This window comes from Anoplophora glabripennis, unplaced genomic scaffold (genome assembly GCF_000390285.2).
Source record: "Anoplophora glabripennis isolate ALB-LARVAE unplaced genomic scaffold, Agla_2.0 scaffold456, whole genome shotgun sequence".
NCBI lineage: Eukaryota > Metazoa > Arthropoda > Insecta > Coleoptera > Cerambycidae > Anoplophora > Anoplophora glabripennis.
Window position 1 is genome coordinate 131,923 of NW_019426021.1, and position 24,956 is coordinate 156,878.

General features: G+C 31.5%; 1 protein-coding gene across 2 annotated transcripts in view; it reads left to right on the forward strand.

Moving 5' to 3' along the window:
- The first annotated feature begins 13,033 nt into the window (after positions 1-13,033).
- The window catches only part of LOC108908800, a 110,004-nt gene continuing 98,081 nt past the window's right edge, over positions 13,034-24,956 (forward strand). Inside the window, exon 1 of one of the 2 annotated variants that reach the window (XM_018712939.2) lies at positions 13,034-13,372. In XM_018712939.2, the coding sequence (XP_018568455.1) occupies positions 13,208-13,372 (165 nt within the window). In that variant the 5' untranslated portion in view covers positions 13,034-13,207. The remainder of the gene's footprint in view (positions 13,373-24,956) is intronic. The other variant, XM_018712940.2, reaches the window with a different exon arrangement.

Sequence of the window (24,956 nt, forward strand, 5' to 3'; positions counted from 1 at the left end):
CCAATGTTTATATGAACTTTTTGTCTTAAAATCACTCAAATAATCGTCTGTTGAATTAATTGTACATACTTAATTAACACCCTGTATATTAATTGATTTGTCGAAATTTTTTTTAATATAATGTACCTGCATATACCTCCTTATTGCCTCGTCAGAATAATTTACTAGCCTGTTATTCTGCACTTTGTCTTTTAACTCTGTTAATAGTTAATTTTTATTAAAATATTACTGGTAGTACGTCATTTACATTGTCTAATAATTTACTTTTGTCTAATAATAATAATTAATCCTCAATTTCTGGAATAATTCTTGAAACATGCAATAACTAGTTTTTCTTTAAATTAATTTATGTTAGACTTAAAACAGTTACTGTTAATATTTTGTTGACCTAGTTTATTTTTTACATCATTCTTAGAAAATGTCGACTGGTAATAGGTACCTACACAACTAAATAAACTTAATATTCACGTTAATTTTGATTATTAATTGTATATTTTTTGTAAATATATAGTTAACCTATTTAATAATTTAACACGCCAAAATACATAAGACCATTAAGAGAAAAATAATAAATTAATAATACTTAGCAATAACAGCATGTACTTTTAAATTTTGCTGTTAACTATTAGTTCTTTAAGGTCAGATTTTTGCCATAATAGAAATAATACTTATAAATATTTACTTTCCCTAAAGAAAAAGATTTTCAAATCAAATATTCAATTACGTGTGTTTGTTTATTTTTAAAACTTAAACGGTAAATACAGCAGTTTCACCTTCAATATATTTCGTGATAAACAGTTCATTATTCTTATAATTTACGTGGAATACTCTGTTCTTTTGAGATACATAGCATAGCATTATCTGTGAATGAAATATAATATTATTTATATGACTACCCTCGACTATTTCTATCAATTTGGAATGTCAATTTATTTTCTTTAACATTTTCTCTCGAAAACGAAGCGTTTGAAAACGGGATATGACTATTCATTATACAGGGTGTCTCATAATTAGCTGCCAACCCTGAACAGGCCGATTCTATGATCAAAACTAAGTAAAAAAGTTCATATGAACATGGGTCCGGAAATGCTTCCTAAGGGCACAGGGACCCATTGAAGAGGGAGGAATGGAAATCATTTTTTTGCAATATCTCTCAATCGCGTTGTGATAAATGAATGAAATTTGGTATACACAGCTAAATTTTGATGAGCAATTTGATGGACTAATCCATTTATTTCCACAAGGTCCATTGGGGTGGGTACGGGGGGGCCCTTGGTACTTTGCGTGTGTAACTTTTTCATCTTTGACTTTTTAACAAATTGGACAGCAAATTCCGTTTTCCCGAACTGTTTTACGTTAAAAAGGTACTCTTGTTTCAAATCGTTATCTTTAACGGTTTCTGAGAAAATCGCTCTTGAATTAATCCCACTTTGGTCAATTTCATAGTAATTTAAACAAAAAAATTTTTTTGTTTAAATTTAATCTAATTTTAATAAAAAAATAATAATAAAAAATTAAATTAAATAAAAATTAATCCTTTAAATGGAAAAGAGAGGAAAGGAAAATTATTATTATTATTTTTTGTTTAAATTACTATGAAATTGACCAAAGTGGGATTAATTCAAGAGCGATTTTCTCAGAAACCGTTAAAGATAACGATTTGAAACAAGAGTACCTTTTTAACGTAAAACAGTTCGGGAAAACGGAATTTGCTGTCCAATTTGTTAAAAAGTCAAAGATGAAAAAGTTACACACGCAAAGTACCAAGGGCCCCCCCGTACCCACCCCAATGGACCTTGTGGAAATAAATGGATTAGTCCATCAAATTGCTCATCAAAATTTAGCTGTGTATACCAAATTTCATTCATTTATCACAACGCGATTGAGAGATATTGCAAAAAAATGATTTCCATTCCTCCCTCTTCAATGGGTCCCTGTGCCCTTAGGAAGCATTTCCGGACCCATGTTCATATGAACTTTTTTACTTAGTTTTGATCATAGAATCGGCCTGTTCAGGGTTGGCAGCTAATTATGAGACACCCTGTATAAAAGGGAAACAAATGACGCAGATATGAACTAAGTCAGTAACACATGAATTTAAATTTGCTATTTCCATAAAAAATATATTTAAACTTATGTCCAAAATGTACGTTAATTGTTTTAAAAGCGGGGAATATTATAATTTTCTCTTATGGAGAAGGGTTTATTTATTTCTAGTTTTTGTTCGAAGAAAAAAAATTATTCCTACTATTTTCCTCCAACTTTTTATTTTTCTTCTTGATTATCTATTACTTAACTTTATAAGTTAATTGAAACAGAAGAGTTAAATATACAAATTAGTTATCAAGGATTTTGCTGTTCTGTAATTGATAATTAATTGTAAGTATACAATGCGTTCTAGAATTAAAGCAAAAAATTCGTATTTTATTTTGTGTTGCGTTTTCACAAAAACGCTAAAACACGTCAACTAGTAAATAGGACTTGCCATTTTGCCACGTTACTTAAATGTTTTCTGCGCTATGTTTCATAAACCTATGACGTCATCCGCGTTTTTTAAATAGCATAAATGGATAGCCCTTTTGAAGGGAAATGCGTCGATATAGGGTTTGTCCTACTTTACTTTGACAGGTGTGAAAAAGCCATTGGAAAGCGATTTAAATGGACATGGTTTAAAATAACAACAAAAGTAGGTATCACAAATAAAACTGATGCGAGAACAGTACCACAGTAAAAAGTGGGCATTTATAGATGTTATGTGTTTTGGTTGATTGTAGGTACATGTTTCTATGTATTGATATGTTGGCGTTTTCCACTATAGGACGAACGGCAGTGTGTGGATTTTCGATAACAGCTAAACATAACATTTTGCCTATCATTTTCCGTCAGTGTAGTTGGCCTTCCAGATCTAGACAAATCTCTAACAAGTCCAGCGTCTTCAAATTTGCGTACTAATCTACATAATGTAGACGGAGGTATTGGTTGTTCCGGATACTGGGCATACTTGAATAATTGACATACTTAGTCTTCTACTACGTATCCTATCTCCGTATCCAACCATAATTAGGATTTAAATTTTTTGTTTCTCACTTAAACGCAAAACCATGGTAATGTAAAGTTACGGTATTTGTAACTGCCACAATGATATGATGCACTATTGCATTCGCTAACTGTCGTCTTCAAAACAATGCCTAGCCGCTGTGATCGGGTGAACCTACCCAATCTACATAAAAACATGTACCTACAATCAACCAAAACGCATTTTCTGCTGTGGCACTGTTCTCGCATCAGTTTGTGATACATACTTTTGTTGTTATTTCAACCCATGTTCCGTTGGCTTCTTTAGAACCTAAAAAAAATGTCGATGACGTCATAGGTTTATGAAACATAACGCAAAAAAGGTTTAAACAAGGTGACAAAACAAAAAAATAAAATACGAATTTTTTGCGTTACTTCTGGGACGCACTGTATACCTATGATTACTAATCAGATCTTACTAGGAAATAATTTTTTGTTTGCTTAATAAATATTATTTAATAGTAATTACAACTTCTGCCTCATTAAACCACAATGTAAATATGTACCTGGCAGTCTACGAGTATAACGTCTGAATGGGGAATTTTCATGCTTTCTCAGAATGTTTTTTAACTGATAAAAGTTGGTGTTTACGTGACGTCAAATTATGAAATTATTTACTTCAGTAAATGGCTGTACTTACGAATTTTCAATTTTCAATTTAGTTTATGAACAATAGATTTCAAACTTATTATACAAATATGTATGTGCAGGGTGGTTGATTTTCGATAGTTTTATAGGGTATAGCTAAAACGGTGATAGATACAAAAAATCTGATATCGATGTCCCGTCCTCTTTTTTTGAGTTTACTTCGCTGGTAACAAAACGTCTTGGCTAACTTGATTAGTTTTAGATATACAGGGTTTTTTTGAAAAATGGCCTATTTACATTAACCTCTCTATCTCCGTTGTCATTCAATTTAGAAGAAAAAAGTGTGCACATTATTTGTTCTATTTTTTATTAGGAAGCCATTGGCGTACTCAGATTTTTTACAAATCGCACAGTTTCTCCGATATTGCATAAACATAGGTTTTTTTAAATAGAACACCCTGTATTTGGCCATCCCGTTGAGTAGCATTTTTTTTTACCTTTTCAGCCATATATAATAATAGATACTTTTTATTTGCCTAAATGAAGAAAAATGCAAAAATGTAGATATAGATATTTTTTCAGTTGGCCATGTTATTTATTTATTCGTCTTTTGTTGTTTAATATTGACAGTTAGTTTATTTTTGACTGATTGAAAGCTTGTTAAACGTCTATTACTTGGTTTTAATTTTGAAAAGTATAAAAATGGTGTACGAAAATCTTCACAAAGTTCAAATGTTAGAGTGTTACATTGAAAGTGAAAAAAATAGTGACACAGCTTTAAACTTATATTTGGAGAGATACCCAGAGCGTCATCAGCCAGAAAAGAGAATTTTTAGCCGACTCTATGATAATTTGTGTGAGTTTGGTTCTTTTCAAAAACCGAGAGCTAAATCTTATAATATACAGAATAGAGAAGATGATGAAATCAATACTTTAGCTTTTGTTGTCGCAAATCCCAACGTATCCAGCAGAGAAATTCAAAGAACGATAGGAATTGGTAAATTCAAAGCATTGAGAATTTTAAAAAAACACAAGTTTCGACCATATACTATAAGAAAAGTCCACCATTTGCATCCAGGAGATGAAGAGAGACGCATCATTTTCTGCCAATGGTTTTTGCAGCAAACTCATGTATACCCCAATTTTTTTCAAAATGTTATTTGGACCGACGAGGCTTTTATAAGCAGCGAAGGTATATTCAACCGGCATAATGCGCGTTATTGGTCAGATGTTAATCCTCACCAAACTGTGGCCAGAATTCAACAAGGGCGATTTGGTTTTCATGTATGGGTAGCTCTCTTCCACAATAGAGTGTTAGCTTACGAAATGTACGATGAAAACCTTAACGCTCAGAGATATGTGAGAATTTTACAAGAAAATATTATTGAACTGCTGGACGATATGTCACTAGCTCAACGATATAATATGTTCTTTCAGCATGATGGTGCGCCTCCACATAATTCCCACATAGTTAGAGAATTATTAAATCATAATTTCGGGGACAATTGGATCGGTACGTACGGACCAAACAGGTGGCCGCCTAGGTCACCAGACCTAACCCCTATAGACTTTTATTTTTGGGGGGATGTTAAAGACAAAATTTATAAGTATAGAGCTAATAATGTCGAGGAGCTAAGGGAACATTTTGAAAACTATATTCAGCGGGTGTCAAATATTCACATTTACAATGCGACCCGTTCCATTGCCAAACGTTGTCAGTTATGTATCAACGAAAATGGCCGACAATTCGAGCACTTGCTGTGACTTTGTTATGTCATTTTTGTTTTATTGTTGTTTCTCTCATTTTATAGTTGTTATTTTTGTTTAGTTTATGTTTAGATAATAGTTATAAGTGTACCTATAATTAAACCTATTAAGTAAAGATAAATGGATAATCTAATTTATTTTTTTTTTAATCTTTTAGTCTAAGTTAGGTGCTTAACATAAAAATAATAATAGAAAACGAAGAGACCAATACTAAATATAACAATAAATAACATGGCCAACTGAAAAAATATCTATATCTATACATTTTTGCATTTTTCTTCATTTAGGCAAATAAAAAGTATCTATTATTATATATAGCTGAAAAGGTAAAAAAAAATGCTATTCAACGGGATGGCCAAATACAGGGTGTTCTATTTAAAAAAACCTATGTTTATGCAATATCGGAGAAACTGTGCGATTTGTAAAAAATCTGAGTACGCCAATGGCTTCCTAATAAAAAATGGAACAAATAATGTGCACACTTTTTTCTTGTAAATTGAATGACAACGGAGATAGAGAGGTTAATGTAAATGGGCCATTTTTCAAAAAAACCCTGTATATCTAAAACTAATCAAGTTAGCCAAGATCTTTTGGGACCAGCGAAGTAAACTCAAAAAAGAGGACGGGACATCGATATCAGATTTTTTGTATCTATCACCGTTTTGGCTGTACCCTATAAAACTATCGAAAATGAACCACCCTGTACATCGTTGAGTCATCTTTACTAGAATCCCGAAGCGCGCAATAAATTGTGTTATATTCCAATTGATTCACCAGCACTTGTAATGTCTCCTTAAAATTTGTCACAATCTGTTCTTAGAACAAAATGGTTAAATATTCGACAATTTGATTACTGCGGTGCTGAAGTGCTTGTTACCGTCATTAATCTTATACTGACAATGAAATAAATTACCATTGACAAAAAATAATAAATAACTAGTTATCGGAAAGTGATACAAAGTGACAAGAGAAAAACAAAATTCAAAATTTGATTTGAGATACCAGTGAAGTATAATTAGTTGTTAAAGAGTTTAATTGATTAACCATCTCCACTTATTTAAAAAATTACATCATCTTGGTATTGTATATTTTACAATTCGCACATTATTTTATCCCAACAAAATACAGAAAGGCAAAATCAAATCAATTTATAAATATGTACAGGGTGGTCCGAATTTTATGCAGGAAACTTCGAGGGCAGATAGATCTCTTTAAAATAATAGGTGTTTGCCTTATAAACATAGGTCTGGAATGGCCTCGTTTTAAAGATACAGGGTGTTGAAGTTGTTAAAAAAATGATTTTTTTTATATCTCCAGAATCTATTAACCGATCTCAATAAAATTTAGTACAGATAATGTATGATAATAGGCCTTGTATTCCATAAAATATGAGTTCTAAAGGTTCAACCAGTGGTGTACAACTGAAAAGGGTCACCCCCTTTTTTATAAAAAAAAACTACGCCACTGTATTTAAAAAAAGTTATAGTAACGGTTTTATATTCTAATGCACAAAGTGCGTAAAAAAGGTAACTTGAATTTTTTTCCCTGAAGTTCACCGTTCTCAAGTTATTCATACCAATACAATTCCCTTATGGCAGACAATTCTAACCATAATATTACAAGAATATTTATGTTTATGCTTAAAAGTAAGTGCAATTTGTAATCACATCAACAAAATTCTTTACACTCGTTGCTTTCATCTTTTTGGATTAAAACGATAGGTATTTGGAAAATCATGACGGAGCAATGAAAGGCACAGAAATGAAATTTTAAGAGCAATTGACGACGATCCTCAGCTAAATACACGAAGAACGTCTCGGCAAATTGGGGTGAGTAAATTGAAAATTTGAAAAGTTCTACATAAGCAGAAGATAAGATGGCAGAAATCTGTACCATTTACAACCCGTGCAAAATTTACTTCCGGGAGATGCAGAGAGACGCCTGAATTTTTATCAGTGGTTTAAGAACTCTTACTAGAAATACTTTGGACCAATGAGGCTACGGCGAGGGGTAGTGAATTGTCATAATCTGCATATTTGATCACAAGAAAAGCCTCATGAAATTCGGACAAGATCTTTTCAACACGAATTTTCTGTGAAAGTGTGGCTCGGAATAATTCGCAATAAAGTTTGTGGACCTTTCTTCTTGCCACCCCATCTAAATTCCAAGTCATTTCTAAACTTTCTAGAAAACCATCTATTTGAATTATTAGAGGATGTTCCATTAAATATACGACAAAATAGCTGGATACAAATGAATGGTACTCCTGCGCACTTTAGGAGAATAATACAAAAATGGCTTAATGAAAATTATATGGGGTGATGGACAGGCAGAAAACCAAATACCAATGTCAACCATAATGCTGCAGAGGGTCCAGTGTCTTGGCCAGCCAGATCGCTAGAAGAAGACGGGTGTAATGAATTAAAAGAAAACCACCACATGATATTAGCTTCACTTAGTTCCATTAATAGAAGATGTCAGAAATGTATCGATGTGGGTTAATTTTGTTTCTTGTTTAGTTGTTGTTGCTTGGTAAATGTATTTTAATTATTATTTTGATTTAAATTGTTCTTATTTGTAAAGATTAGGCCTCCAGGGTAAACTAAAACACATCAGGAACACTACCTCGCAGGTGATGTGGAAAGAATTTTGTTGATGTGCTTACAAATTGCACTTACTTTTAAGTATAAACATAAGATATGAAAAAAGGTATTCTTGACAAAAGTTTTTGCTTGTTTAGAAAATACGAATCACCATGACGAACTTCAATTTTGTTGAACAGAGTAGGTCAAAAACACAAAAAATGTTATTTTGCGTAAGAGTAAACGTACTTTATTTTGCAAGATACGAAAAAAGGCATTCTTGATAAAAGTTTTTGCTTGAAAAATGAATAAGTCACGTTATCAAAAATTAAATTTATACAGGGAACAAAGTACAAAACTAAAATTTAAGTGTTATTTTTAAATAATACGAACATAATTACAACAATTAAGCAAAAAAAGTAAACACAACAATATGATGAAGATATCAAAAACGCCACCCCCTTATTGATCACATTTTTCTAATCGCTTGCTTAGACATTTGAAGGAATTTTTTATTTCTTCCTGTGATATTCAACGGACGGACAGCCTGGGTAATTCTGCCTTTTAGCATTTCAATATTATTTGGTATTGGAGTAGCATAAATAATTTGTTTTAAACTGCCCCACAGAAACATATAGGCCATGGTTTAGTCAGAGCTCTTTGGGGGGCACAAAATTGGATAATTTTTATCAATCCATCTTGGACCAAATCTATGATTAAGCCACTCTGTTACCTCACGAGCACAATGTGCTAGACAACCATCCTATTTTTTGCGAAAATTTTATGGTAAATTTTCGAGTTCATCGCTAAAAAATGCATCAAGCATTTCTAGGTACTCTGATTAGAGGTGTGCTAGAGAATACTGAATTAAATTTTTGATAACGTGATTCATTTTTCAGGCAAAACTTTTATCAAGAAAGCCTTTTTTTCGTATCTTGCAAAATAAGATATGTTTACTCTTACTCAAAATAACATTTTCGTGTTTTTACCCACCTTGTACAACAAAATTGAAGTTCGTCATGGTGATTCGTATTTTCTAAACAAGCAAAAACTTTTATCAAGAATGCGTTTTTTTCGTATCCTTCACTTTTTAGTTCATTTGTCCTCTTATAAACTCAATCCGCGGATATACTGTATATCTATGTAAGTGTACAAAAAGATAACCATGTTCTAGTTCTTTTTAGTAGGTTTACTTACAGTGTGTTTAAAATTAATCGTTCGCTATGGACATTTGAGTCTGTATCTGTATGAAGTTAAGTGAAGGAAGATTTTAGCAATCTTAGATGTGGTGTCCACAGTTTTTTTAGTTTTCTCTATGAACTTAAACTTTCTCAAATAATTTGATCAATTCCGATCTTTCTTCAAGGTGCTATTTTTGTTTGGAATAATATGACTGGAAAATTATATCGAAATCCGTAGATTTTATAACTCGCATAATACTAGGATGAAAATAATGGCTGTACGGTTTTTTAGTTATGTACGATATTTTTTTCTTATTCTAGTCTTATATTATTATTATTTATCTAAAAAACAAGAAAAAAATTAAACAATATGTGAACATTAATTACATAACAATAAATTTAAAATAATATTTCGTATATAAGTTGGAAGCTTTAAGAGCTTGTAGTTTGAGGTGTCCCTTGGAGTACCTGTATGGAAGCTTTAGGAGTCTGTATCTCTCAAGATCTTCGTCTAGGCTATTAGTCCGTGGGCATATGGCTCTTGTAAATTTTTTTAAATTTTTAACACAGTTTTGAATTTAAAAAAATGTAGGATTTATAGAAATATTCTTATTAATTTACTGTATACAATTAAAATGTAAAAATTTGCAGCGAATTAGTGTACTGATATCCGTCTGCAGTTAATAAGCTGCAGGGTCCTCGGATTGACATTCGAACACAGTCCAGGCTGAGTCCGCGTGGGCCCTGCAGTCGTCTTCGTTCTAATTTTGGTTAGTGTTAACCATAATGTCTTGCTACAGTCGGAATTTCGTAATATTTGGAATTATTTTATTTTCCAAAAATCCGGAACTGAGGTGAAAATTTTTATGCGCTATCGATGGTGGCTCAGCAATTGGTAATGAGCTCTGCTAGCATTCTCTGTTAATTTGGGAAAATTTCGAAACACCGGTGAAATTTTACGCGTTCCGATGTGCGTCGTAGATCGTCTGTGATCTCTTGTTCATTGCTTTATACTTTTGGTGGGTTTTGGGCCCTTTCAGTTGAATTATTTTGAGAACTTAGGTGAAAATTCGATATCTGGTCTCGTACGTACTACGACATTACCTAAACTAGGTTAATTTCAAAGAGATTGACAGTCTAAATCCACGGCTTTAAATAATAGGTTAATAACGAGTACTTTTATTAAAAATTTGAAGTTATCTTAAATAATATTTCAAATTAATCAGATTAGTACTAAGTATTTTCACTTATTTCTTATTATGACCGTTTTATAAAACAATAAAAATAATTATTTCAAAACATGAATAATTAGTTGCACTTACAGTTAATAATGCATGCCTATCCACATACTCATATTAGTTAATATTTAATGAACCATGATAGATACTGATATTTTAAAAAACGCTAGACATTGCAGTAAAAGCCTTAAAGACACTAGCACAGACCCGTCATAATTTTGTCAAGTGCTATCACGTAGGTTTTTACAAATAAGAAAAATATTAGTCCACTACTTTATGTATTGATAGTTTTTCGCCTAATTCGTCCATTTTGTTTAACTTCCGGCTCACGTAAGTTCGAAACAGTGAACAGTGTTGTGGTATTATGCGTGACTAGTAGGAAAAACGTGACGTGATGGATGTGTCTCACAGATTACATTTTTGTTATGTGAGCTCATGTGAGATCATTGTTAGCAGGTGACATGATAGCATAGCGTCGTTGCTTTAATCTGCACAAAACTGTGTTTCTGGCATTACCCTTCTATATACAGGGTAGCCCATCGAAAACGTACCGCAAGGCATTACAGGGTAGTAAATAACTTTTCGGCAAAATCCAAAAACAGGTCAAATTTGTTTCTGAGGGGGACAACTTTTGGCTCAAAAAGCATACCAAAATCTTCAACCCCCTAAGTGGGGGTGCTATCCCCTAAATTTTTTCAAATGGGAATGGGGGTCAAGTGGGGGGTCATTAGAAAGGGCTTTTAATTCTCTATACATCGATTCTTACTTTTTGAAAATCGATTCATTATTTTAGAAAATATGCAGCTTTGAAAATACGAACAATATTTTTGACGAGAAATGCGAAAATCGATTTAATTTTACTTCAAAACTTACGGTATTAGTCAAGTAAATGCTGAAAATGTTGTCCGCCAACTTGCATACAATGATACAGGTTGTCTTCAAACCGTTGTCGAACATTCTGGAGCACTTGCGGTGTTACTTCGCGACATACATTAATGATTCGTCCTCGCAGATCTTCCAAGGTATCAGGTGGAGTGCTGTAAACTTTGCTTTTAATGTGCCCCCAGAGAAAGAAATCTAAAGGATTTAAGTCGGGTGACCGAGGGGGCCACTCAATTGCACCTCTTCGTCCTATCCAGCGTCCTGGAAACGTCTCATTTAGGTAATTGCGCACATTGAGCGAGTAATGTGGAGGAGCTCCGTCTTGCTGGAAAATCAGTTCGTGTTCATTGTAAGCAGGGTCGTCCTCTATGATATTTGTTAGAGCTGGGTCGATGACATTTTGTAGTAAATCCAAGTACATATCGCCTGTCAAATTTCCAGGAAGGAAAAAAGGACCTACAATGGAATTTCCAAAAATACCTGCCCATACATTCAACTTCTGGGGGTGTTGGGAGTGTGTCTCATGGAAAATCCTTGGATTGGTATCAGCCCAGTAACGACAATTATGGCGATTCACTAAACCATTCAAGAAGAACGTACACTCGTCCGAAAAACACACATTAAAGAGGAAATTATCGTTTATCGCTCGTTCAGTCATTATTTCGCAAAATTGCAAACGACGATCAAAATCGTCTTCATTTAGCTCTTGCACTAGCCGAATCTTATAAGGATGGAATTTGTATTTTTTTAATATTCGTTGGACACTTGTACGACTCACTCCTGTCGCAGTAGCCAATTGCATTGTACTCAGCGTACTATCCATTGCCACTTGCCCCAATACCGCTATTTCCGTAGGTTCATTTAGTACCGGATTTTCAACCTGCCTCTTTTTGTTATGAACGGAGCCAGTTTCGCGAAATTTGGCCACCAATTCGCGAACAATTTTTCCAGACGCATGTTTCTCAGGATGCCGTTGGTTGAACAGTTCGGCGACCCGATTTCCGCATTCATTGTTTTTGAAAAAAAGCTCAATAATTTCTACTCTTTCTGGAATTGAGTACACCATAATTAATCAATTTAAAAGACTCGGCAGTATTGGTACTCTTCAACTACAAGTCACAAGACAGTTATCTAGCAACTTCTTGTGGCCTATCTAAATACGAAACAAAAAGCGGACAATTTTTTGCTCACCAAAATCAGGCTAAAGAATTCGCAAATCAGAAAAAAAACAGCGAATTCTTTTGAAGGAATTTACCAAGCTAATACCGTAAGTTTTGAAGTAAAATTAAATCGATTTTCGCATTTCTCGTCAAAAATATTGTTCGTATTTTCAAAGCTGCATATTTTCTAAAATAATGGATCGATTTTCAAAAAGTAAGAATCGATGTATAGAGAATTAAAAGCCCTTTCTAATGACCCCCCACTTGACCCCCATTCCCATTTAAAAAAATTTGGGGGATGGCACCCCCACTTAGGGGGTTGAAGATTTTGCTATGCTTTTTGCGCCAAAAGTTGTCCCCCTCAGAAGCAAACTTTACCTGTTTTTGGATTTTGCCGAAAAGTTCATTACTACCCTGTAATGCCTTGCGGTACGTTTTCGATGGGCTACCCTGTATATTCTTTTCCAGAATTCCTGCAGAAGAAATAACTCACTGTAAACATAACAAGCGGCAAAACCAATTCAGTGATATGAGGAAAGCAGCAAAATCGGACGACCACTCAGAGATATCTATCAGCAAGAGCGCGCATATCCCAGTTCGCACCACTTCAAGGCGCTCTGCGATGCGATAAGTATGAAAGTACGTCCTCAGTTCCTTCCAGTTTGTCGCAGCGTTGATGTCGTTCCTCGCTAAAGCGTTCACTAAGCGTGCGGTTTACACTACAGTTCAGTGCCATGTTAGTCCAGTCGGATAATTATCCTCCGGGGCGGTCTCGTCCTGCGGCGCTTCCTCCAGGAATTCTCGACTCCCCCACGCTCGCCAGAGTCGAGCGGGCTATGTTGAGACATGAGGGTACTAATCGGGAAGGACAGGACCTCCTGAGGGCTCAACATACACAGGTAATGAGAGTTGACGGGGTTACAGGGAATATCCTGTCTGAAAAGGAACATATGAACACAAAAAAGAAACCTATTTGCTTGGTACATGTATTTTTTGTGTGTAAAAACCGTGTGTCCAATTCACACATTAAATTGTTGATTATCATAAGATATTACATTTTTGTTTTGGATTGTACATAAGTACAGATTTGCAATTGTGCTACTTATCTCTAAACTTATCTTGAAATTTTCAGTAAATTTTTGTTTTCCTCCTCTGAAAAAGATATATTTTCTACATAATGAATTTATTTCCTCTTAGTACATTTAAAAGTGACATTTTTTCAACCTAAGATTAAAGTTTGATGTCAATCTATGCAACTATGTTGTTGGAAGCGGCAAAGAAAATAATTTGCACTGTAATACTTTGTTTTGAATTAAACTGGAAATAAATTTAACATGAGTAGAAAATAATAGTAATATAAAAAAATTATAACATATATCACAACATTGAAAAATATATTTGAAATGGTTTTTTTACCAGTAGGAAGATGTCAGTAGAAGCCAGCTATCTACATGCTTTTTACAAAAATGTAAAAAAACTGTACTAAAGTTTTTCTCTGTATAAAAATAATGTTAATTGTAAATGTAGTTCTCTTCGTTCTATTCACTGGTTAGAAATTCTTAGACAGAGACAATTAGCATATATTTTAAATAGTACGTTTTACGCTTGCTTTAATTTTATACAAAGAAAATTTTATTAGCTTTTCATTACTGTGTTTCCTCCATTTCATGTTGGTCAATGACATGCAAAGATAATAGTAGCTGTTACTAGAATTCTACAGGTTTTGATTATCTAGAATTGTATTTTATCAACAACTTCTTTTACTCTCAATTAAAATATATTTGTACTTTAATATATTTACACTTTCTTTGATTTTATACAAACTAAAGATTTTATTGGCTTTTCATTGTTGTGCTTTTTGCATTTTACGTTGGTCAATGACATACGAAGATAATAGTAATTGTTGCTAGAACTTTTAAGGTTCTGATTATCTAGAAGCGCATTATATCAAGTTTATCTTAGGTACATACTAGTAAATTTTAAAAGATAAAATAAAATCAGATAAAATCGTATCCTTCAATTTTATGAAACCGTTTGATAATAGAGATACAGGCTTTTTAAGAACAATCTATATTCAGGGTATACAAATAATTATAATGAAGCACATACCACGTTTTAGAAATTTGTAATAAATGTGTCAAATTTCACAAAGTACGAACAAATTTATCAGATATGTCACGAATTTAAAACGTTTGCCCGACAATTTCTACAAGTGTACAATGTGCAACATGTATCTGGTTTAATATTTTTGATTATAAAAATAAAAATGTTAGGCGATGACTTGTCTATAGTGGTGACAGTCACCTTACCACCTACATAAGATCTCAGATCTAAATTATTTTCCATAAATTAGTATCCAGATTCCCTCAGTTTAATATATGAATAAGATATTTCGAGACATTTAAGATAATGCTCTTTGGAAAAGGTGTATCTCTATTACAAATCAAGGATATCGTTAAAGAGACAAAACGTAGTTAAAAATTTTACATTGTTATCATTGAATTCGAAACCTAATAAAATACTAGAGTATCTGATCTACAATCTCACTGAAGTTTATGTTTAATTCTCTTTTTATTTAAAATCTTCAACACTTTTATACATAATTTCCATGTTCTGACAAATGTAATTTTACTAACAAATAGGTATACACAGTAACGACTTGAAAACTGCGAAAGCTTTAAAACATTCTATTGTAAAGTTCGTGAAAACGTAACATCGCGACATTGACGATGATTTCAAAAGTTAAAATAATTTTTCATAATACAAGTATTTTAAATCCAATTATTCAAAAAAAAAACTATTTGCCACATCAAATGAGTCAAATATAATCTTGCAAATAACATACACTTACAATTAACTAAATCTTATACCCATACTTTCTGTTATATCTTATCTCATTTTTTTTAGGAATAGTTCATACATCTATCTATTTATATCGATGTTAGATTCTCTAGTACTAGTGTTTACACAAATTTCCCACATCTAGTTCTCTGCAAAGTCAAATCATTTAAGCATATGTTTTAAACATTGTGAGATTGGAATTTGATGACATAATTTTCTTGGATTTTTATCGCATGGAGAAAATGGGATTTATAATCACTAAGTATATACAAAGAAATAGTAATTATCACATTCTGATGTTATCTAATATCTAACCTTTTTTATAATAAGGACAGTAAAAATTAGTGTAACAGGCATTTATCATAAACAGTATATATATTAAAGATATAGTTTTACAAAAATTTAGATTTTTACACGAGAGAGCATGTTTTAATATTTTTAAAACTAATTATTCATATTAGCACTGAAAGCAACTGTAATAAATTTTGAAAGTACTTTAGGCATGCAACTATTACAATTCAGATTAGTCTACCGGCGTCAGAATTTGAAATATTAAAGGTTTTTTATTGCTTTCAATAAAACTTTAAAACAAAGAAATTCCAGTGACATCTGGTACAGAGTGATTCAATAATAATGTTATTAAATTTAAGGGAAGATAGGGAAAAATGAGTAGAATAGGAATACGCGATTAAAAAATCTACCTACAAAGGTTTATCGAGAGTGAATCTTGTCCTACCGTATTATTCGGTCACTAACCTAGTTTTTACTGTGTTTTTAATAGTGAACGACAAAAACAGACATTTCTACCTAGACACATGAATGAATAAGATATTTTTTTACATTTTAAATAGTAACAAATATTATTTGTTTTAATAAAAACAAATGTATAAAGATAATAATTGTTTTCGAATTATAGGTTATTGCAATTTAGAATTTATAATATTGTACGTTTTCTCTGTTTTTTTATATAATATTAGNATATCTCATTTTTCATCAAAAACGGATTTAAGGGGTTTTGATACTAGAGGACTCAATTTAGAATTTATAATATTGTACGTTTTCTCTGTTTTTTTTTATTGAATATTAGTTTTTAGTAAGTACCTGTTATGTTCAATTAATTATTCTGTTTGTAGTCCATACATACATTTTGTGTGACTTATTGCTTTTCAAAGAGTAGTATGGTACCTACCTATTTAAAATGCCAATACGGTTAAAACAACACTCATCCGTCCATAGCACTTTGTTAATAAAACGATGATCCACTGCACTTTGATTTTGAAACCAATTGCAAAATTTAAGACGACTGGGAAAATCAGTTGTTTCATTTCAAGGTTCGAACGCTTTGTGGTGCGCCGGGGCGTTCGCAATCAGCAAATGTGCTGTAAAGTAGAGTGTCGAATTAGCGGAAGTTAAGTAGTAATTTGCTAACTTTTAAAAGGTCAAGTAAAACTTTTTTCGATTTTCTGCGTTTATTAGTCCTTCCAAATTTGTAGTCAAAATTAATGCCATTATGACTGAATCACCCTGTACAAAATAAGGTCATGAATTAAAGCTTGACACCTAGAAATGAACAATACTGATTTTTTGTACATTAGAGGACCATATGTGTTTTAATGCAACTTGCCTCCATACCAAGTTACTTCGCTTAGCCGCTAGATGGCATTAAAGTTGGCAAAAAATTTTAGTTTTTTCTAGTATAAAATGCTTTGTTCAACCAAATAACGTATTTATAATGTTAAATAAATGTTATTAAAATATTGTGTGCATAAAAAGGCGTATGTATAGGTATAGAAAATCAATAAGGAGCACAGGTAAAATAATCGGTAGTCTGTATTACTTTCACGTATTACATTTTGACTTTTGACTTGACGAAATTTACATTTTATTTAATATTTATACAGCGTTCATCGCTCCTAGCCCTGATAACAGCTTAAACCTGATGTATTGTTCTTATCGCCTAAAAAATTATTCCAGTAACTAAGGATTTCCCGTTATATTGTCAGTTTGGAATTTTAGAATTGTATATTCTTAAAAAATACGTAGGCATAAGTTTAAGTGTGTTTTATGATTATGTATGTACATTGTAACAGTAATTATTACTTTCCCTTAAATTATATTTTGCTCGTACAACTTCAGTAGTCCAGTTTTGGAATTAGACAGCACTGAAATTCTAAATTTCGTTTATACTTTCATTTTAAATTTATTACAAAACATTAAGAGACTACATGAAAAGAGAAAGCGACATGTGAATTAGATTATACAGTAATTCGTTAGTACATTTGTCAGATCGAAAAAAACGCATTTAGAGAAGTTGCTTAAATATGGAATCCTTTAAAAAAAGAGAACCAATATTAGAAATAAAATATACTGGCTGAATTATGTTTTCTTAGAAAACAATTAAATAGATTGTGTTTTAATGGACCGTAAGGGGGAATGTAATTTTCTTTCTTCGTTTTAAAATAAAGATTTTTTAATTGATGTTTTACAAGGAGTGACTTTTAATCATAATAATAATAATAATGATAGAAAAACACATCTCTCAACTGTTTTTTACGTTTCTAACGTTTCTTATTTTGTATCTGTTCTCGCACACTTCTTCCAATTCTCAACAACAATGATTATCTAACTTTTAATATAATTTCCTTAAAAAGTATATACGTAGGTACTATTAATTTATCGAAATTAAAAATAAATTAAGTAAATATGCTCCTATTACAAGCAGGGTTTTTTGAAATGTGGATATTACGTTTTTAATGTAATCCTGTCAAAAGTTTCCTAACAATTACAAAGCCACCCTTACAATTTTACATATTATTTAGCCATCACTGCAGCTGAACCATACTGTACCACTTTAAAGACATTTTTAAATTAATGAAAATTAGAATAGATTTTGTGTCCAAATATGGATCGCAAACTTATACATGTTACTCGTATAATGTGGCCATGTTTGTAATCCGAACTTGTAAAATTAGTGCATCAAATTCAGTTGACTTAAACAAAAGGCCTTAACAAAAACTAAATAAAAGTTATAGTTTTCTCTCACGGTCGTATAACGATAACGATTAAATTCTCAAGTGTAAAATTTTCGTTAGTGCGAAAGTTTAAATGTGGGTGAGATGTAACCTAGAAAGTACAAAGTGCGTTCCAGAGTAAACAGGACATTTAAAAAATTGGCATTTCTAGGCACTATGTTTGTATCATCGGTACAAAAATGAGCATCAAGCAAAAAGCTAATATTAAGTTTTGTTTAAACTTGGTAAAACTTTTACTGAAACGTTTCAATTGATGAACCAAGTTTATGGTGATGATAGTTTATTCCGTGGCAGAGTTTATGAATGGTTTAAAAACGATAGTGATGACATAAATGATGAGCAACATGTTGGCTAGCAATTCATGGAATTGGAATCTGAAAAACACCAATTTATCTCATTTTGGTCGAACATTTGGGCTACCGAAACGTGCGTGCATGCACAAGTTGATTAACGACCAAACATTGCTCAGAATTCAACATTCAAAGGACATCAAGGAGGCCAAAAAGGACAAAAACTTCCTTTACAACATTGTGACTGGTGATGAAACGTGGTGTTTTCAATATGATCCAGAAGTCAAGGGCCAAAATGCCGAGTGGGACGAGCTAAAACCCGAAAACTCGTTTGGAGAAGTCAAAACTAAAGACAAGATTGATCTGCTTTTACCATTGCAAGGGCATTGTCCACAAAACGTTCGTTCCACCACCGGGCTAAACCGTTAATTTTATCTTGGCGATTTGAAGTGTTTGGTGCATCGTATTCGTTGTATTCGGCCAGAATATCGCATAGAAGAAAATTGGCGTTGTGACCGATTTTTTGACTAAAAATCGCATTTTGACTGTCAACTACTCCCTGTATTCGCCTGATTTGATACTGTGCCACTTTTCACTTTTTAGAAAAATGCATTTTCCGATCAAAGAAAATCGTTGTAACGCTTGTACCGACATCCTGAAAGCCATCCTGGTCTACGACATACTTTTAGACCGTGCAAATTTCTGTATTGAATCGGAAGGAATTATTTTTAATAAAGTAAATCGGTTTTGCCAAAAAAACTTTTGGTTGTTCTTATTTTTAAAATATTTTGTTTACTTCGGGATGCACTTTGTATGTCATATCTTAATTATCACCGGTCTATAAGTACCTGGTGATTCTGTCAACGAATGATCTTAGCTATTTACTAGATATTGTGTAGCAATTCAATTCTGGATGGAACTGTATTCCACGAGTAATCGTTTCTCACAATATCATTAATTATAAGTCTAGGAAGGACAAGATTCGATGCATGACATTTTTTCCCTCTTAAGACAAAAATGAATAAGTCAAATATATAATTTTTTTTTTAATTAAAACACTGAATTAACTAAATTTGTTTCTGTTCTTATTAATTAACTTAGCTTCAACAGAACATGTTTTCTACATACCTACTTAAAAATGTTATTATTTTCATAAAAAAATGTCATATTCTGCTGGCATTTTCGATTCATGAACTTGTTCACTCACGAAAAAAAGCAAAAATATTCATCTCTTGTTGCAAGATATACTATTTTAAATTACTGTTATTCTAGAAAAATAATACAAACTTCATTAAATAATGTTTAAATGCTCAACAATATGTAGAATAATAAAATTTGATTTGCTTTTCAGAAATCTTTATTGTTGATGGAGCTTTCGGTACGATATCTTATAAAAACTGGACAAATTTTAATATTTTATAATATATTCACTTGTATTAACGAAAACTAGAAAGTTTAAAACTACTTTCCCTTCTTCCTTCTAACATAGTGTTATAATTGGATGCAAATCCAACTACAACAACTTTTTACTTTCTACTGCATATAGCTTCATGATTGTTTTTGCACGGTGACATACATCGTCATATATATAAAACGTTTGTCAGGTACCATCGTACCTTTTATAATAATATTGAATGTTTTGTATTATTGTAGACCTATTGGCTCACTTATAAAATTGTATGATTAAATGCAAATGCAGTTTTGTACTTGACAGTTTTTGACATTGTAACCGAGTGAATTGTTTTACTTCAGGATGAAAATAGTTATTTTTGATGCTAGATTGCGAAATGCATGCATTCGAGAATGAAAAAATCATTTGATAATGCAAAAGCACTTTGCAATCGAGTATCAAACAAGATTTTTTCGAAAACTGTATCTTACAGTTCAAAAATTTATTAAAAATGTGAAAAAAAAATTTTGACATTTAAAATTAATTTATTTGACTACAATTTATTTCGCATATTTTAATGTCAAATATTATTTGATTCCCTATTAAATTGATTGATAATTAAATTGATTATTAATCATTGTTATAATTTATTATTTTACTGATAATAATAAATAAACTGGTGAACTGACTCTATTATCTATAAATTAATTGATTCAATGATGACAGTTTTTGAAAAATATTCTACAAAATAATAATAAACTAAATATTTAGTGACAATAAAATCAGATTTGTATTAATAATGCATTGGTGATTATTCGAGAAAAAATTTACAGGCTTTTGTCTTTATATTGAGTTGCAAGGTTATTAAAAAAATATGGGCATATTGCACTACTTCGGTTATTACACTACAAAGTGACAAATGATAGTCTATACAAAAGTAGCATACCAACTTTCATTTAAATAGTGCAGTGTCAGAGTTATTAAAAAAAAGCATCTGTATTATCTGCATACGACAGAATATTGGAACATTCTGTATATTATAATTTCCCATTTATACCTAATCGGACTGTGGTTAATTACCACTTTTCCATGAAAGATAAATAAAGTTCCTGCTAGTTGCTGCTAGAATTTCTGCGAAATATATTTAAATTCTTTATTTTCTCCATTGACTTGTATAATTTTTTTTATGAATCAATGACTTACGAAGAAGTTGTACATAATATTAAATCATTAATGAAGCTTTAGATTTACTATGATTTGTTTTCTGTTAGCTATTAGAAATGATTTTAAATATGTTTTATGACATCCTAAAAATCCAATCTAAAAATAACCAAGAAGAATTTTCGCGTAATGATGGCAGTTAAACTAATACAAGCTGGTGATACAAAAATAAGATTTGGATCAGTTTTCCATTTCACATCAATAAAAATTTTATTAGCGCATAAATAGGCTGTTACGCCCACCAAGGCCATCAAAAAGAAATAAAATCCTCATTATCTGACTATCTTTGCCAATACATACACCTATAAAATGCAATTTAGCACACCGAGTTCATGGGTATGTTTAATCGGTTCGACATAGCACCATATAAGAAAAACAGAAAGATAACGGATGTTGAAAACCATATACGAGGACCAGAAAGATAACGGACGTTGAAAGATTTGTGCTGTTTTTATACGAAATATGGACCGGCACATTGGAAGATTCGCACATGGCGTCACATTTTTTAGTGCTTGGTTTATTTAAACAGCAGCAAATGTGTCGCAGTAACTTTTATAACCCCAATAATCAAGTGGTTTGGTTGAAGTTAGGAACAAGCGCGTGTTCAGAAGAAATGGCGTTTCTTTTTAAACAAAAACGCATATTTTATGTTTTAAATTATAGCTGTTTCTCCCTAAAAATACAAAAAAAATTTCATGTGAATGTGGACCCGCAAACACTTCATTATCGAGGAACAGGTTGAAAGTTTTCTGTGTCTTTCAGTATTTTGGCAGCTGTGAAAAGACATAAGACAAACTCTAGCAGCATTAAATTTTCTAGATTGTTTTTCAGAATTAAATTGGGCATTTAAAAAATTTAACGAACTTTCTAGAAAAATATGAGACCAAAGAATATATCCGTAAAGACAGTAGGATTTAAAAAAATTATATTCTCCATCGCTGACTTTAAAAAGCTTTTGAATTTCTTTCCCAATTTTTAATTTAACAAATTGATTAAGAAAGTTATATTGGTATACAAAAATTTCCTATAGCTTCAATAAATAGGCCAATAAGTAATTGGCGACACTAGAACTGATTAATTTATTGTACAAATTTTGCCACCATGTCTATATTTAAATTTTTTAAAATATGTCACTGTAATCAAAATGTTATCACACGTATGAAGTACGTAATTATTTTATGAGTAATAAAAATTAACTGTTACAATAACTATTTCAATATCTAGGATATGCTTACTAGCATTCCCCTTTTTGAGATTTTTACAATTATTGTAGCAATGTTGACTATAATTTATATGAAAAAAAAAATCAGCTAACTACAATTTGTATCACACATTAACAAAATTAAACACTTAGGTACATTTTCTATTTCGCTAAAATAAATATAAAAAAATATTAATAAAATCTCAAAATTTATAAAATTTGTCCTAAATTTACTGTAGCTTCTGCTATGACACTTGTTGACCATTTTTAGAATACTTCTGTAAATGTTTACAAAGTTTGTAGAAATTATTAGGGTAAGTACATAAAGCAGGTTATTACAATGATTACATTAATTAAAGTTGCAAAAAAATATATATAATTATAGAAAAATGGTACAATCATCAAAAATAAATATTATTCAATTGCAATCAACAATATAACTTCTTGTGATTATACATATTACATATCACTAATATTTTGCAACTAACTGCCAACAAATAAGAGGTTTAAAGACCCTATTATAAATATTATAGTTTTTCAAGCACATCCAACTCTTGTAGTTTATTTTACATAACGAGGCTGGAATCACGCAAAAAATCTCGCACAACACTTAACAGATTTTCGACAGTGACTTAATTAAAGCAGACTATTAGTATAATAAAGTGGCAAAAGTCACAAGATTAACAAAGAAATATTATTGCAACTTCAAGGTCAGGTCTATCCCAATACTTTTAGAAAAGTTTCCATAAAAAATTAAAAATAAAACGCTCGACGGTTCGTCATATACAGGGTGATTCAAAATTCAGAATTTAGGGGCGTATTTTCGAGGTCAAAATAAGTTTTTTTTTTCCTATAAACGTGGGTCCACAAATACCTACTTTTTGATATACAGGACGTTAAAAGTTTTTGATTTTTTTTTATTTTTTTAGGAATGATTTCTAAACAAATTTGAATGTTGGCATAAACTTGGGATACGGGGGGTTTTTTAGGATGCTAAATTTAAATATGCCATTGGTTTTGACGCTGCTTGTAGAGGGCGCCACCTATAAGGGTACGCTTGAATTAAATTGGCCCTAACTTTTTTGCTACCCTGTATATTGACGTTTCGTGTATTCCCCTTTCTAAACAAAAATGTATACTTGCTCGAAATCTCTCAGGCCAACCGTTTCCAAGATATTGGCTGATGAAGAATTACATGCACACCATACTTTCAAATTTTATTAACCATTTACCGTGAAAAATTTTAAAATTTATTCACGATTTAATCAGTAATGCAATGATCTTGAATTTTAGTTCTTTACATTTTTTTAATACAACTAACCGTTTTCGAGAAAATCACTGCTGACTAAACGGTAGTTTTGTCACTAGTCAATAAATTTTGTTGAACAGATCGCGAAAATACACAAAAGTAAAAACATTCAATTAATTTATTTCCATCCCGGGAGCATAGCGATCAAAACAAAAAAAGAATCAACCAGATATATCGTTCCTATCGTTAGTTATGATCGAGAGTGCATACAAAAATTATGATTTATGTATTTTTTGTTTTAATTTTCCGATTTTCGTTTGTAATTGTCGCGATTTTTTATCCTGAAAACTTTTCCATGACCATAACGAACAAAACGAAAAAGAGTTACGCATATCCATCGTTCGAATCGTGAGTTATGGTCATGAGTTCATACAAAAATCCCATTGAAAAAAACACCCGAATTTTATAATTTCCGTGTAACTTTTCTAATTTTTCTTTCCCTATTCGGACTATAACGAACATTTAAAAAAAAATTGCCTAATCGGTCCAAACATTCTCGAGTGATGCGCTTCAACGAACAACATTTAATTTTTATTGATATAGATTTATAATACAATTTTATTTAACTATTTATATCATGTAGTCACTGATGTCAAACTGCTCCCGGAAAATGTTCTATTTTGTTATAATTATATTTAGTTTTAATCAATTTAATAAACAATTGAGTACATAATAAAATTTGTAAACTAATGGACACAAAGCAAGCATCTAGTAATTTTATATAAAAAGCAGTTAAATCTAATTTATTGTTTAATAAATGTTATCTCTCATCTAGTTTTAAATAATTTTTGTAACAAAAATCAATACTAAGAAATCATATTATGCTACACTAGATAAGTGAATTTAATGTTATAAACAAACATTTCGAAATCAGTATCATTCTTATTGATTTAAAAATCTTGCGATAGCAGAAGAATAATTAACAACATTAATTGTGTCTATTACGAATTATGTTATTGATATAGCTCTCTGTTCATTAATAATAATTAATGTACAGATATATGCACAAATCATGTCTTAGTATTAATTGTTGTGATTTCATTCTAAGGATATTATAGGAAAAAATGTGCAGTGGTAATCTACAGATATGGTATGGCATAGGTCAAATAGGCAGTAATGAAATTGGTAATGTTGCATTTAAATCTTTCAATAGCACATATTTCGCATCGTGGATGAATGATTATAGTTGGTTACATGAT